General features: G+C 36.9%; 1 protein-coding gene across 2 annotated transcripts in view; it reads left to right on the plus strand.

Moving 5' to 3' along the window:
- The window catches only part of LOC107749415 (immunoglobulin superfamily member 21-like), a 244,427-nt gene that overhangs the window by 162,976 nt on the left and 65,133 nt on the right, over window positions 1–16,318 (plus strand). For both annotated transcript variants that reach the window (XM_016564558.1, XM_016564559.1), the window contains exon 4: window positions 3,301–3,419. In XM_016564558.1, coding sequence (XP_016420044.1) covers window positions 3,301–3,419 — 119 coding nt within the window. The remainder of the gene's footprint in view (window positions 1–3,300; window positions 3,420–16,318) is intronic.

The following is a 16,318-nucleotide window of genomic DNA, read 5'->3' on the forward strand; positions in this document are numbered from 1 at the left end:
TGAGGCATGTGATGTCTTTTTTAAGTCTGGAAGTGAGGACACTTGTGTAGTGGAGCAGCACTGACTGTTGTGTTCATGCCAATTGCACTGAATAGTCATTTAAAAAACAAATTTTTGCAGCACAGACACTTCCATGACACACAAACATACACACTTCTCAAATCCTTTCCCCAGTAGTCTCTGACACAGAATTCTGTGGGAGATCCAGAGCACCCAGACAGGATATTTCACAGGTATTATCTCTCATTTTCATTCCAGAGTGGCAAGAAGCCACATCAGTAGGCCTTGCCACTCTAATTCAGTTCTCAGCTTTTCGCCTCTAAATTAATGCACAAGAAAGGATCTTCCTAGAATCGAAAACGGAGAGATAGACATGTCTGCCTCTAGCTGGGCCATAAAAGTTGACTTGTTTTCACAACACTACTTCATCTGTCTGCATGCTGCTCTAAAGTATGCATCTCGTCTCTTGGAGTATTGGAGGATAATAAAAAAGCTTTTGTTTTTCCATTTTGAACAGCTATTTTCTGGTGATTTTCCAGTCCCATCGCAGTCTTACATGACAGTTTGAATTCCCTGAAAACTCAACACCACACAAGGTGTCAAATGAGACATTATTAAAGCGCAAATTCTTGCAGGGTGGAACGTGAGACCAATGCCAATGTACAAAGCTGGAGCCAAACCTCTCATCCAATTGTCATGGTCCGTGCATGTCAAGCAGCCCTGGAAGTAAGAGGCAAAAAAAAAAGAAACCTAACAAAAACAGCAATAAAAACTCTAAAAACTGCCAATAGACAAGGTTAAAATGATAGACATCTGTGAAGAGAAATGGCAGAGTGGTGTTATTTACAAATGCTGCTTTGTTGCCATCGCCATGATGGTGAACGCACTGCAATTAACTCTGCCTGTGTTTCTACTCATCAAGTCTAAGTGAGCTATCTGAGGTGCAGGGGGAAAGAAAGCTGTGGCGGGGAGGGGTGGAGGAGTACATGAAAGGAATGCTTATGCGCTTGTGCTGAGAATTCACCCGCTGCCCTCATTCAATATAAATGAGCTTGGTTTCAGTCAATTTCTGCTTGTTTTAAAGGGGCTGAGCAGCAGGACATTGTCGACTGGTCCCGAGCACACAAAGATGCTGTTGGGATTGTTAAAGGATCACTTGACTGAAGCGAAGACAGAGAGGCTGAGACTTTTAGAAAATTGTGATATCCAGAACTTGGAACATGGGCTCAAATGATTTGCAAGCAAAAAAGAACCAGAAGTGTTTTAAAATAAAATATACCATTTAAAAGTTTGGGTCAGTTTATTTATTTTTTATTTGGCAAGGATGCATTAAATTGATCAAAAATGTATGACGGTTTCCACAAAAAATAATAGGAATTGTTTCTTAAGCAGAAAATCAGCATATTATTTCTGAAGGATCATTTGACACTGAAGACTATATATTGTAGTTAGTAATGGCTGCAGAAAATTCAGCTCTGACATCACAAGAATTACATTTTAAAATATATTAAAGTATGAAAGTTATTTTAAATTGAAATAATATTGTAATAATACAAGTTCAAGATGTATTTTCTGAAACAAATCATAATATCTTATGCAATTTTGCTTTTCATGTAAGTGCACTCTATTAAAAAATGTATTTTTTGTAGCATAGAGCTCACAACTAGGCATCATTATATATCATATATATATACTGTATGTCATCACTAGCCATTTTTAAACAGCCAGTGTAGTTATAAGTATAGCCTCTTATTTGTTTTTGGGTGTCCTGAGAGAGAAGATGCAAAGAAAAAGGAACAGAATGAAATAGGGAAAAGCTACAAAAATGGACCACAGGGTTGAGCATCTGAGTATTCCAATCAGCCATAGTCAGCAGTCTACCCCCCTCTGTGGGGCTCCAGGGACAACAGAAATGGCCGGATGTAGTAAGGCATTATGGGAATATGTTGAGCCAGCAGACCGACAACTGTTTTCTTAGGCAGTGGTCTCTCTTTTCCTTGGCCTGGCACATTGCTATGACTGCAGACCCAGATGCTTAAGCTTCACTGCAGTCTCTTGTCTTCTACAGAAGGCCAGGAAGGACAATTGTCTTCGATTGTCTTTGATCTGCTGCCTGCAGCTGAAAATCTCACTTTGATTTGAATTGTAGTCCATGTTCAGAATACAGAATGAAGATTTTGACTCTTTGGTCTGTGTTTCAATAAAACACTTCTTTTGTATACTTTATCATTTCCTTTGGAGTTGTGCAGAGATGTGCTATTACTTTTCTAAGCAACTGGTTTTTCAAAAAATGATTTTCACCTTGCAGATGATAAAAAAGACAAAAAAATAGGCCTTAGTTTACACTGAAGGAGGAATTTGAACCATATTTAGAGTTCAGAATGTCACTGAAGGTCATTGAGAATGTCACTAAATAACTGTTTAGAAACCACCCAGAACCTCCTAGCATCATGACAGTGTGTTTTACATGGGTAAACCCTGCGTGGATTTGCTTTAAAAAAGTTAGAATCTAGTTTCAGGATCCATTTTTCTGTCATGGGAGCTTGACGCAAGCTCCCATATTCATATTCCGTCTTAAAGGAACACGCCACTATTTTTGAAAATAGGCTCATTTTCCAATCAGTAGACGATGTAACTACAGAAGAGTCAAGTTTTAAATAGGAAAAATACCGAAACTCTTTGGTCATTTTTGAGCGAGATGCTAACAGTCTAATCAGATTCAATGATCTATGCTAAGCTGCAGCTAAAAGTGCTACCGTCAGATCCGGAGATCGAGATCGGCTGAATGGATTCGAAAACGGTAAAACTCAACTGTTTAACTCTAGGGGAGTTGGAAAATGAGCCTATTTTCAAAAATAGTGGCGTGTTCCTTTAAGCCTTATTTGGACGGTAATTGTTTGTCATGGGGACCTAAAAGATTTTCAAAATTTATAGGGGTTAGTCAGTAATTTTATTGCCGTCTGAATCCAGAATGCCAGTGTTTTTCGCCCACCACCCGGGTAAAAATCCTCGGTCGAATTACCTACTGTTTTTGACAAACACCAAGGTCGTGTGGTAATTTAATTGCGTCCAAATCCACATCTTTACAAGAAGAAATCTATTCAAAATTCAGTGTTTAAATCCTTTTTGACCACTGCCGAACACCGTACGGTAACTGATGCACTTCATGAGTTTTATCACTGAGGTGCCATGTAAATGTATTTTTACAGACGTCCACATGAGAAACAATTACCGTCCGAATAGGGCTTTAGAATCACTGAAAATATCTTACAGTTAATAAACTTTTGATCTTTTTCACAGGCTTCCAGAGGTCCGGATCTCAGACAACGGCCCTTATGAATGCCATGTAGGAATTTATGACCGAGCGACACGGGAGAAGGTCGTCCTGGCATCAGGGAACGTCTTGCTTACGGTCATGTGTGAGTAAAAATGCACTGCTGAAATGTTCCGTTCTGTATTTTCTCTCCATCAGGCTTGTGGAACAGCAATCACTAATTTGAAACCATCTTCAAACAAGAGGATGTAACTCTATAGTATATTCAAGATTAAGTGGACCATAATTTGCTCAGATCGACTTTTGGCATTATGTAGTTGAGAAGAAAGTGGCGCTGTTGCAAGCAAAAGCTGACCCACAATCTTTTTTGTTGTCCTTTAACTCGTTGCCTGAGGTTTTGAAGTGCTTTATCCTGTGTTTGTTATTTGGAAGTCTGCCGTATTTTCTCTGTTAGAGCTTGGCAAGTTAGGCCAGAATGGGCTGATCATTAAGGCTGACTGTCTCCATGTGATAAGGACCTTTGAATGGGAGGTAGAGTAGCGTTTGTGTGTAATTCATAACACTTCACTTTGAACTTCCCCACTCGCTGCTTATATTCATGCTGTGCTGCAAAGCATCATTTGGGAAACTCTGAGGCGATGAAAATGCAAAGATTACAAAGAGCGCTGATTTGCTTTTAATCGTTGTACGCATGTTCCCATCTCTTTTTTTTTCTTTTTTTTTGTAACAGTTTATAAGTAACAGTTTATCCCAACAGTTTAACAGTTTATCCCAAACTTTCATAAATAAGGCATAAACAAACATTATTAGAACATTATTTAATGCTTTGCAGATCATAATTGTACAGTGAAATAATTTAAAATGCAAAATAACTTTTTTCCCCAAAATGGGGGTTCATGAGTTGTAAAGCTAATAATGAATTACTGTATATCAAATATTAAGATAAATAAATGGGGCTGTACAATAATTGTGATTATAGCTTTGTGCTATTATCAAATCAGAGGCTGCAATTGAATTGAATAACTGTATAGTTTCATTTTATTATTATAATTATCAAATATTCCTTTTTATTTTACAGTACAATTGCCGTTTCCAACAGTAATATATTTCTAATTAGTTAAAACATTATTTTATAATTAGAGTTAAAACATACTATAAATAAAAAATAATTAGTAAGTGTTCCCATTTATTTATTTAATGTTCAGATGACTGGCTTTTTAGATAGAGCTTATTAGCAATTCTCTCTATCACCAAATCAGACACCACAAAGGGATTATTTATTAGTGTGCTGTTATGATTGATGCTTGAAGGTGTACTCTTTCATCTGTTGCTTTCCATCTGAAACGAGGACCCCAGACACTTATTTACACTCTACACTCCTCTTTTGGCCATTAGCCAGACGCTAGCCTAATGACAGCCGGCCTATCTGAGTATGTCATGGTTCGTCCACCGGTCTTAAGATTTTTTATTTTTCAGCCCATCGTTAAATTGAACAAATAAGAAAGTGTGTGGTCCTCAGGCTGATAGTTCTATCCTGGAATGCTGCTGAGCACTCTGATAAGACAGACTGGAAGTCGGTGAAAAGCCCTAGAAGGGCTAATGTGAATAAACATGTCTCTCAATAAAGAATGCCAGTTCCAGCCCCTTCAGCTGGAGAACACAACCCAGTATGAACGAATCACACTGCCCATTGGAAGCTTTGTCGATGGTAGCGTTGATGTTAATGGGCTGCTCTTTATCAATACGAGATGTTTTGAAGAACCTAGCTTGCAATTGCTTAGGAATCGAAGGAAAGTGTGTGTGCCTCGTCTAGCTGACACTTGTAAATCCCTACACCTCTACAGGGGAAGAACGATAGCCTCTAGAATTGTGGCTAATTGCCATCTATGCTGAAACAGAATTATTCATAACCTATTAGTGTGGCAAGTTCACCGGGTAGAGGAGAGAGAAAAAAAAAAACATGACGAGTGAGAGAATGAAAATGAGTCAAAAAAGTTCATTAATAGGAAGTCTTGCACAGACGGTATTTTAATTTGCTAAAGGACGTCATAAATAAGAATGTCTGTTTTAATGAATTTTTGCCTAGAAATCCAATCATTTGCTTTTTAAGCCTAAACTTCTAATTATTGGGGTCTCTGAGACTCGCCTTCATGCGATTTGAAAAGTATGGTGACTCTACCATGAACTTTAACGTTAGAAATGGTTTATTTGGGAGGCAGTTGAGTCAAAAAAGTTCATTAATATGAAGTCTTGCACAGACGGTATTTTAATTTGCTAAAGGACGTCATAAATAAGAATGTCCGTTTTAATGAATTTTTGCCTAGAAATCCAATCATTTGCTTTTTAAGCCTAAACTTCTAATTATTGGGGTCTCTGAGACTCGCCTTCATGCGATTTGAAAAGTATGGTGACTCTACCATGAACTTTAACGTTAGAAATGGTTTATTTGGGAGGCAGTGTGATCAAGCATTGACTTGTGAGAATTGTAGTCGAACTAAAGCTGGGTTTGATTGTCATACAGTATTAGCATGTGAACGTGAACACTGCGAGCCGAACTCACTAAAGCCCAAAGTACGCTTCAGTTTTGAGGCAAATGCTTAGTGTACATATACAGCCAATCACATAGCCTTTCAAAGTATACTCCATTTGATAGCATGTGAACACAGGTGCTTGACACATGTACACTAGAAAGTTTCATCCTTGCCCAGTGTCTGCACTTTTGCTGTAAAATGCTGTATGCATTTTACTTGACAAATAACTTCTTTGATGAAGTGGTCCATGGTCAACAGAAAATATACAAAAATAGGTTTAATTCCTGTTCGAGACAATAGCCTTACATGAAAATTTGCTAATCAAATAGCACTGAATTTTGTGAACATGGCAAAATTAGCTTAATTTACATAGAAAATGTGGCGTTTTTGCTTTGAAAAGAATGACAGTGATTTCATTCAAATCCTCACAGCACTGATCTGGTGTATTTTGCACCTGGTTAAACTGTTTTGCAGGTGTTTAGCAGATAAGGGTTTTACAGGAAAATATTGTTTAATGATTCGCTCCTGTGTGTATGTGGGAAATCATTGGCAAAGGTCACAGGAAAGTGACAAAACACATGTATGCAGCCGTACAGAGCAGCTTAGTTTGATGGTATCTTTTCATAAAACCGCTTTCGTGACCTTTCTGTGATATACAAGGGAAATTAGCATTTCCCCTTTTAGTCAGTGTTGAAAATGTGCACTGTTCTCTCACTGCTAATGTTTGTCCTGTCATTCGAAGCTGCGGGGCCATCGATTGCCTTATCATCGACAAACAGAGATGTCCTCATCTCATTATAATGATGATGTTTGTTCTTGCTCATTTCATAATAAGTCTGGTCCACATATCTCCAACTGCATTTGGCAACACAGCACAGGCTGACAGGCCCCCAATGTCAGCTTTTACGTGTGTATTCTTGCTATTTATTTATTTGAAATTGATGCATATAATTCCTTTCTTGAGGCTAAACAGTATGTTAAACTGCAGCACTTAAAGTAGCATTTAATACCAGAAGAGATGACCTTAGACAAACCTGTGAAGCAAGTCAGCTGAGCAATTAATTAGTTAAATTAAATGCTATATTCAGTAAAAGTAGTCCCGCTGGCTGTAAAGGCTTAACGTTGAAAAGGCTCAGCTGAATTAAGCATAATTAATTTATTTTGTCCACTACCACCTTTTAATTGTCATGATGCAAATTTAATGAACCAAGTATAATTGAGAAGAAGACAATGTAGCCAACTAAAAGGGTTAGTAAAGTGTGCTTCGGGTTACATATTAGGAAAAAAATATGTATAACTGGCTATATATTGTCAAAAAGAGTATACACTAGTGTTAAGTAACATTGCAGGTCAAAGACGACTTAAACGGTACAGACACCATCTGTGCACTGTAACAAATTAGACTGAATATAGGATTTAACAAATTTGTTGTATTAAAAGGACAGTTTGCCCAAAAAATGCAAATTCTTCATTCACTCACACTCGTGTTTTTCCAAACCAATACAAATTACGCAGAGCAAATAAGAATATCATTTGAAAAATGTATTTTTCGTCAGTGGGGTTCAGTTGGACAGCTGGATCCCACTGATGGTTCTTATATGGACAAAACATGAGCTGCACATTTTTGCTTTTAAACCCTCTGACAATTTCTGGCTGCTTGGCTTCCTTTATTAAGTACATTACTGTAAAAGTTAGCATCAGCAATGAGCATGTCACTGTTACTAGTAGGCAGTAAACAGAGTTTTATGTAAGAAACAGGTTTGTTAACACTTTCTGCTGATCATGACAGCAGTAATTCATCAAATGATGAAGAAGCAGCAGCACACTTTCTGTATTTTATGAGCCGACTCAGAAGCGATGCTGTACAAACTTAGCATAGTAGGCTAAGTTGTGGTGACTTCTTTCATACTCTAGCACTCCGGTCTGCAAGATGGAGATTGGGGGGTGCAAATTGTGTCGAGCACCAATTTTCTGGGTGTGTTTGCACTGTTACCTGATTTACATAATTCCTTTAGTGAACCGTGGATTTAAACAGCACAGACAGTACCTAAAAACAAACAACACTATCAATGATTGCGCAACTCATTCTTAGTGAATGTCCCCCTATAGGGCACAAAGGCAATCAAGGCTCAAGGATCATCTCTTGCTAATTCAAGCCTTTAGGTTACCAATAAAGATCTTTAACCAGTGGGACGAGGCTACGCTGTTAGCAGACAGGTTTTTAGAAAGGAAATTGTATATACAAACTGATTTAGCTTTTCAGTACAGTTTAGCAAAGACTGTTAAATATTCAAAGCACCAAACCCAGTTAGACCACCTCGCCCAAAAAAATCTCTATAAAATATTCAAAGCACCAAACCCACTTAGACCATCTCACCCGAAAACATCTCTATACCTTTGTCGACTTTGTGTTCACATCACGTAAGTGTGCAAATACTTTGTTTTAACCTTCGCAAAGTGCAAGGAGGTAATTGAAAGGACATCCTTCACAAGACATGAGGGCCCTATATTTATATACACATTCAAAAAAGGGAAAACGAGAGAGCTGGAAGCAAAGAGAACGATGAGCCATGGGGTGCTTGGGGATCAATTACTCCTTCATCCCATAAACTGGTATTCACTTCAATTACGGCGCCCAACTTTAATCAAGCAGTGTGTGTGTATATATATATATATATATATATATCCGTTCAGCTTTTATAAATGGAGGAATTAATGACACATTGCTGCAGCACAAACATGAAGGAGTTTGGAGACTGCGTTTGGTGCAGGAGCAGCTGCAATGGAGGTTGGGGGGGTTGATGGATAGCTGTAGAGCATTTGTGAGTGTTTGTGTGTGTGTGTACACACAGTGATCCTCATATGTTTGGGCATAGACCAAGAGACTCAGGCCTTGTCCTGAGACCATGGAAGGATGTCTGTGGCAAAGGCCAGGATATTGCTCTTGAGGACATTGTATTCATCATATCCATCCACGAGCAGGCATAATGTACACAAGGTTACCATGGGGCTCCAGTCTTCTATCTTCATCTGGCCTCTAAGCAAAACGTATTATTCTAAATCCATGTGCTTCAATGTTTCCCGTTTCCTTGAAAGGCCGCCAGGTCATCATTTGGACATTCCTACCTGTTGTTTTGTACTTCTTTTTCATCATAAAATGAATGGTTTGAAAGGCATCTGAAAAGCACGGTAACACTCATAAAAGCTTAATTTTAGACATGATGTCTGACCTCCTGCCATTAGTTCTTTGATGGTGGAAGGATCTTTTTTCCAGTTGTTTTGCCAGCTTAGCAGGAGTCTCATTGAAAAGAAAAACAGATGAATTATTAAATCCGTCTGAGGGAGAACAAACACAAAAAAAAACAGGAGTGATAATCATAGGGAAAATAAACAACCATCAACTGTTCGAAAGTTTTCCAAACTATCTCTTACCTGTGCTTTCCTTTAAACAAAAGAATCTGTGGTCTGTTCTTGTTTCCTTTCAAGTTTGACGTCTTCAGAGAACCCGTGTTTGGTGCCTTGTCAGTTCGAAGCCTCTGAAATAGTGAAGAGGTGAGCTTTAATAATTTGTGCTGTTGCTACACTATGACCTGTCACCTTTCCCAGTCCACATAGATCATTTGGCTTTTGTGTTGCTGAGAGAAAGCGTGAGGAGAACTGAGCGGTATAAACATCAGCTGCGACTTCGGGGTCACATCATGAGGGTCCTCGCTCCTGAGAATAGACAGTTAATATATCTTCACTCGCGTACAGTACAAGTAGTGGATATTTTTGTAGAGAGCAGACGAAGTTGTAGCAGACTTCAGCAGTAACTCTATTATCTCTTGCTTCCTGTATAGTAGATTAGTTTCTGTGTAGTCGTTGTTCACCAGAAACATAAAGATAATGTTATTTATGGAATAAAAAGGAATAAAATAAGAAAGCTTTTTGGAATTTACAGTGACTATTTTATTTAATTGATTTTTTTATCTGTATCAGCAGATGTTGGATATTTAATTGTTTAAATATGCTAATTTCCTATTTTTATGTTTAGATTACCTATATCATAATTTGATGGTCATTTAAAGTGTCTGAATATCAGTCAAAAAGGATAATCTAGAGATTGTTTTATTTATTTGTATCTGTATTGTATTTGTATTTAAATGTGCTAATGTCCTCTTTTTTTATATATTGTTAATTACCTTTCATTTAGCGCTCACTTAAAGTGTATCTTTTAAAACACTAATAATTTAATGACACTTTAATCTTTAGCAAATCTCTCTCTCTCTCTTTATATACTAATATATATATATATATATAATATCACTCGAGTACGAGAGCGATACCGGCTCTATATCAGCATGGCTGTGATTAGGCCAGAGGCACGAGGCCGTAGGCCGCTGATATCTCAGTGAATAATTTTTTTAAAAACATAGACCCGGCTAGAACAAGCGGAGTGATACAAAATTGTGAAAGGGCGTTCCTGTAGCGATACCAGTTCAATATCTCACGGTTCTCAACCAATCAGATTTGACAACCAGAACGAACTGTTGTATAAATATACATATATATATATATTAGTAGTTTCCAACCATCTGTTCCATGTAAATCTGATTTGTTTTTGTTTGTTGTTTTGTTTTGTTTTTTTCACGCTAAATTTAATGACAACATTTTGTAGCCCCGCCCACAGTACAGTTTCATTGGTCCAAATTTCTGCTCCACTTAATTGTAAATTGTACACAAATTGTCTACTGATTGGCTGTCATCGTGTCACATTGCACAGTTTTGCATTCATTGTGAACAAATAAATTGAAAACTCATCACATCTGGTTACACCTGGTTTGGAAACAATGTAAACCCTCTTTGCTTTTGAAGGCCAGAGGTATTAATTGACCTTTGCCCATCAAGGGCAGAATGAACCTGGGGAGTGTTCAGTAGCCATTATCCACCTGGCAGTGTGGCTGTATGAAGTAATGTCAAACCCTCTTTCTGTTTTAATTAGAAGATTATTCATTAACCCCTGATTACAGCACTATAGAGAATTGGATGCTGAATTTCTATGTAAAGGATACTGTACAGCCAAGAGTCAATTGATGTAAAATAACCCCAAAGAGGCTCAGGTTTTTTAATTTAGTTTTTTTTATTACTCTGAACTGTCTCCCTCTACTTTGATTCCTTTATGCCAGGTTTGCATGTCAAATTATTGTTTTACAGTGTTTTCATGCCTTGTAGTAGTTGAAAACAACTAAAAATGTGCACCTGTTATAGAGCACTATAGAGGTGCATCTGTACATTTTACGCCATGACTGCATTTCATCCAATGGACAGTAAACAGCAGACATTACGCAGATAGCAGCACTTACAACCAATCAAACTGAAGTAAGGGCTGCTACATGGGCTCTATTCTATGGGTTTTGTTTATACCTGAATGCCCATCTAACATACAAGAAAACAATTAAAATCAAGTGCAAAATTTCATGACAAAGTTTGGAAATCATCCCCTCGACAAGCACAACAGCTTAATGAGCATTAATAACACAAGCGTGTATAATGGGCCAGCAGGCCCTGAAGTGCTCACAGATGTCGGAGCAACTCTGCATTTTTCTGGTTTTGGTCCCCGTGTCATTTTATGCCATGTATTCAAAGTGTTCACTTGACTTCTCACTTTAAGTATAGAGGAGTCAAAGGAATGACACACTGCGTTTGCTCTCCTATGCTGCGCTATTGTTTAGCAGATTACATTAGGAGTGAGTGTGCAATGCCTGCTGTGGATCTGCTAGTATTTTCCCTGTGTGAACCGAGAGTTGTTTATTAGAGCCTAGGTGAATGCACTCCTGCGGAGGATTGGTTGCCAGGGTGGTCAAGGCATGTGACCAATAATGTGCACTTGGATTTGATTAGAATAGGACTTTTGAAGGGGTCATTTCATTATTCTGTAACCGTGTGAGTCATCTGGGTAAAATGTGTTTTAGAAAATTACAGCTGCTGCCATCCACAGCAGGAAGAACTTGAGTTTTGTTGCAAAATATTAGAAGTAACAGTTTCGCACATTTTATAGCCTTCACTGAACTTTAGGCCATCACTGCATGCATGCAAGCAAAAAAACTAGCCATTTATTTTTATAGACAAAGAAACTGAAAAGCTTTACTAACTAATTCAGTAATGGAAATTCGGTTTACTTGGGCTTCCAGGCTGTGACTGAAATTGTCACAAATATGATTCACTATTTGTTGTAGCCATTAAAGAAAATTAATTTAGTTTAGTATTTATGTCAAAAAATATTTATTTAATATTCAGTATAATTCATGTGTTTTGGTTTTTATGAAAATAGATGGGAAGTACAACAGAATGTTGGAAGACTTGGAGTGGGTTAAATACAATTTTTGACCACTTCATTTAATGTTATTTTATTTAGAAAACTTTTATTCAGAGTGAATTTTGTTTGGTATTAATTTTAGTTAAATTTGTTTATCATTTGTTTAAAGTTTATCATCCATTCTTCTCTTTGGAAAAATAAACATAATTCATCAACTTGAGTTCATAAGCAATTGCGTGCTTTTTTGGTAACTACAGTAAGATTTAATTAGTTAATGGACTATTAGTTAATGGAGTATTGTGAACTAACATTGAACAGTACTTTTACAGCTTTTACAGCATTTATTAATGTAGGTTAATTTTAATTTTGACTTGTGCTAATACATTTTCCCCCACAAAAATTATATATATATATATATATTCATGGGAATCTTCAGCCAGAAGATCATGGATTTTTGTGCTAAATGTTTGTTTTTATAAGCCTTTGACTTAGTTGTTTTTTGGTCTGGAGCCTTGTTAAAGGAAGCAATTTGTTATAGTTCAGGCTCAAAATGATAAAACTAGGTTAACTTTCTCTTCTTTATTTACCTGACTGCTGACTGCTTTGCCCCAGACCAAACCTTAAATTCAATGCAAGTTGAAATAATAAGTATCCCTTTAAACAGGGTTTTTTCTTCTGTAGATCCACAATAGAAGAACTCCTCTTTTCTCTTTGAAAGCTGTGTTTAGCGAGTCAGGATCTTATAAGTGACTTTAAAATGATGTTGCAAACCCACATTCAAATTTGCGAATTACATTTTTATTATTACAGTTATTCGGCAGCAGTGTATGAAGAAAAGAAAACTCAGCAAGGTGACATTAGGAGGTGAACAAGGGTTCAAGTGTTCAGAGCAAACATTGTTTGGAGCCTGTGACCTTCAGCAAATTGAGAGATAATCATGAAAGCTGCTTAATAATCTTGGAAGTTCCGTCTTCAAATACTGAGAAAACTTTAAAAGAAAATTTGCCTTGACAAATAACCTTGGATATGTATATCTGAGCCAGTGAGCACGTGCGGCACCTGAATGTTTGATTTTCTCCTGGTCTTTTGATTATTAATTTGATTATTAAAATATAAAATGTAGTCTTTTCATCCTTTTTACTGGGCCAGATGGCATATAATTCACCTATTTGTGTTTTCAGTTAGCCATCAGTTGCCAAGCTACAGCTTATCCTACTAACTAGCTTATAAGACTAACTTGTTAATTTTGTTAGCACATTAGCACGTTTCTTGAAGTGAAGTTCTTTTTTTCTTTATCAGATTAATTTTTTTCATTATTATGTTTTTGTATGTATATTTTTTGTGTTTTATATTTTGAATATTAACATTTCTAATTTCTTTTTTGTCAGGTTTACTTCGTTTAGCGAAAATGATTTTTAAAAGTTAGTTTTAGTTAACTTTATTCTAATGTACGTGACTGTGTCAAAAACCTTGGGGTTATTTTTCATCCCACATTGTGTTTTGATAAACAGATTAGCTCTGTCGTGAAAAGCAGTTATTTTTTTCAGTTGAGATCTATTACTAGACTCAAGAAGATGCTTTCTAACAAAAGGTTGGACTACTGTAATTCGCTCTCTCAGGGTTTGCCTAAATCAGCATTAGATCACTTGCAGATGGTACAAAATGCGGCAGCCAGATTATTGACAGCCACGTGAGCACATTACGTACACTTGTGCTAGCCTCTCTCTCCGTTTAAGTTCCGTGTTGTTTCTAAATTTTGCTTTTTGTTTTTTAAAGCTTTGCATGAACTTGTACCTCTGTACATTTGTGATCTTCTCACTCCGCATACTGCTTGAAAACCCATTTGAACATTTTAAAGCCAAAGGTTCTCATTTTAAAGCTAAAGTTTCTCGTTTTAAAGCTAAAGGTGGCTGCTCCTAGGCTCTGGAATAGTCTTCCTCTCTATATTAGATCTGCACCTTCTATTTCTATGTTCAAATCCTCTTTGAAGACCTATTTTATTAGCGTTTTAATTCTTTCTGTGGGTGTAATTTTTTTTATTTTTTGTCCATCTAGTTGTGTTTTGTATATTGTCTAATCTTTTATTTTGTTTTAATTCTGCTTTAAATTTCCTGTACTGCACTTTGGTCTCAACAAAAGTGTTTTTAAATGTGCTCTATAAATCAATAAACTAATAATCTAATCTTAACAACAACACTGTCCAGAAATTACCTACATTTTTCTGTGAAACACAAAAGAAGACATTTTGAAGAATATCTGCATTTTTTTTTGTCCATATAATAAAAGTATGTTGGTTTGGACCCCTAGTGTCTTTCATTGTATGGACAAAAACAGTTAAAACAGTCATCAAAAATCTGTTCCACAGAATAAAAGAAAGTCATATAGGAAAGTCATAAATGGTCATCAATCACCCATGTTGTCATTTACAAAATCTCTGAATGTAACTTTGTTGACACAATCAACATTGCTTCCCTTTCTATTTTGTCATGTTGTTTTTGGGTGAACTCACTTCTGCTCCACATAAACCCTCTTCTCCCCTCTCTCCTTTTGTGGTTAGACGTTTTCACCTTGCAGCAGCTCCCTTTGTACACCCCCATCTCCCAGCAGGCCATCATCACAGGCTGGGCTTCTCTCCTCACGTTGGTCTCTCCTGATGGAGGAAGAACATCACCTCCCAAGAGAGTTGCTGATTGAAGCAGATGATGAGCTGGAGAAATCCTATTCCCCCCTCTCCTACTGTGGTGACGCAAGTTATTGAAAATACAACTTGTTCAAAGCTCTCTGCCACTTTTCAACCTTCAAGACATATGCAGACATTTATAATGCATAACATATGGCGAGCAAGTCAATCCTTGATTTTGGCTATGTGTGTTGGAAATGTATTGTATGCATGAGTGCTTTAGCTTAGCTTTTTTGTTTCCCGCGAGTCTGCTCACATGCATGAACTCAACGCATAATGTGAAACACAAAACATCAGACCCTGCCTAATCGCTGCCAAGTCTCGTCCCCAAAAGTTCCCACCGCAACTAGGGCTGGGTATCGATTCAGATGTCCCGATTCGATTCGATTTCGATTCGCAAGCTCTCGATTCGATTCGATTCGATTCTCGATTATTATTTTTTATTACATTCAGTGAATATAGTTTTAATACAAATGCTATTGATATTTCTAAAAAATGAACAGTAAACTGATGTTTACAAATGGTGAATTAATAAAAAGAAATTAAGAACCACATGCCTGTATTTTAAACCTATACTTTTTTTTTGTATGGGTCCTTTTTTAAACAATAATAGGGCCCTATAAAATGTTCTTAATTTTTCTGGTAATCAGATGAAGGCATAAAACATTAATTTAATTTATCCTAATCAAATGAAAATTAAACCCTTTTATTTTTTGGCAAACAAAGTGCTGCACAACAGAGGTTTACTGTTAAAATTAAAAAGAAAACAGATGTGATTATTCCTTTAAAAATAAAGATTTATTAATATTTATAAGAAGTAGTAGCATTGATTCTTAAGACTGCTAAATAGTAATATATTCTGACAGTTTAACGTTAAACTAAACATTTATTTTGACGGGTTGCCGTGAAGAACTTCCAGCTGCTGTGTATGTGAAATGACGGTAGATTTCTCAAATGAAACGGTAAATGCTAATGAAGTGACTCTCAGAGCAGCTGGAGATGACATTCGTGTTCATATCATCATATAGTGAGACGGCAGAAGCTGAAAACACCGCGAGCCATCCGCGCTTTAGTATGTGTGTAATAAACAAAAAAGTGCGCCGCACCATCCGCCATTCATTCATTGCGGAAATCATGGCGCCTTATGCGTGATATCAAATGCTTCCGCAGATTTATAGTATTACTATAGCATTTCACCTGAGCATTGCGAATCACGCATATGGCCATGATAAGCGCTGAATGAATGACAGGCTTTCTGTTGTAACAAGGTAAATAAGGGTGACATCTAGTGGAGAAGACTAATGATAAGATTCACGTTAATCAGATCTTGTTTTAAATATGTGCTGAAATAAATACTGGAAAAGATCGATTCGCGGCTTTTGAGAATCGATATCGAATCGACGTCATTTAAAAAAAAACGATTAATCGGAAAATCTATTTTTTTGCCCAGCCCTACTTACGAGAAACGAAAATGAAAGGCTGACATGATATTGACATAAGTAGATCATGTTCAGATAAGTACATACTACAGCTGCCAC

This window comes from Sinocyclocheilus rhinocerous, unplaced genomic scaffold (genome assembly GCF_001515625.1).
Source record: "Sinocyclocheilus rhinocerous isolate Xijiao unplaced genomic scaffold, SAMN03320098_v1.1 scaffold889, whole genome shotgun sequence".
Taxonomy (NCBI): domain Eukaryota; kingdom Metazoa; phylum Chordata; class Actinopteri; order Cypriniformes; family Cyprinidae; genus Sinocyclocheilus; species Sinocyclocheilus rhinocerous.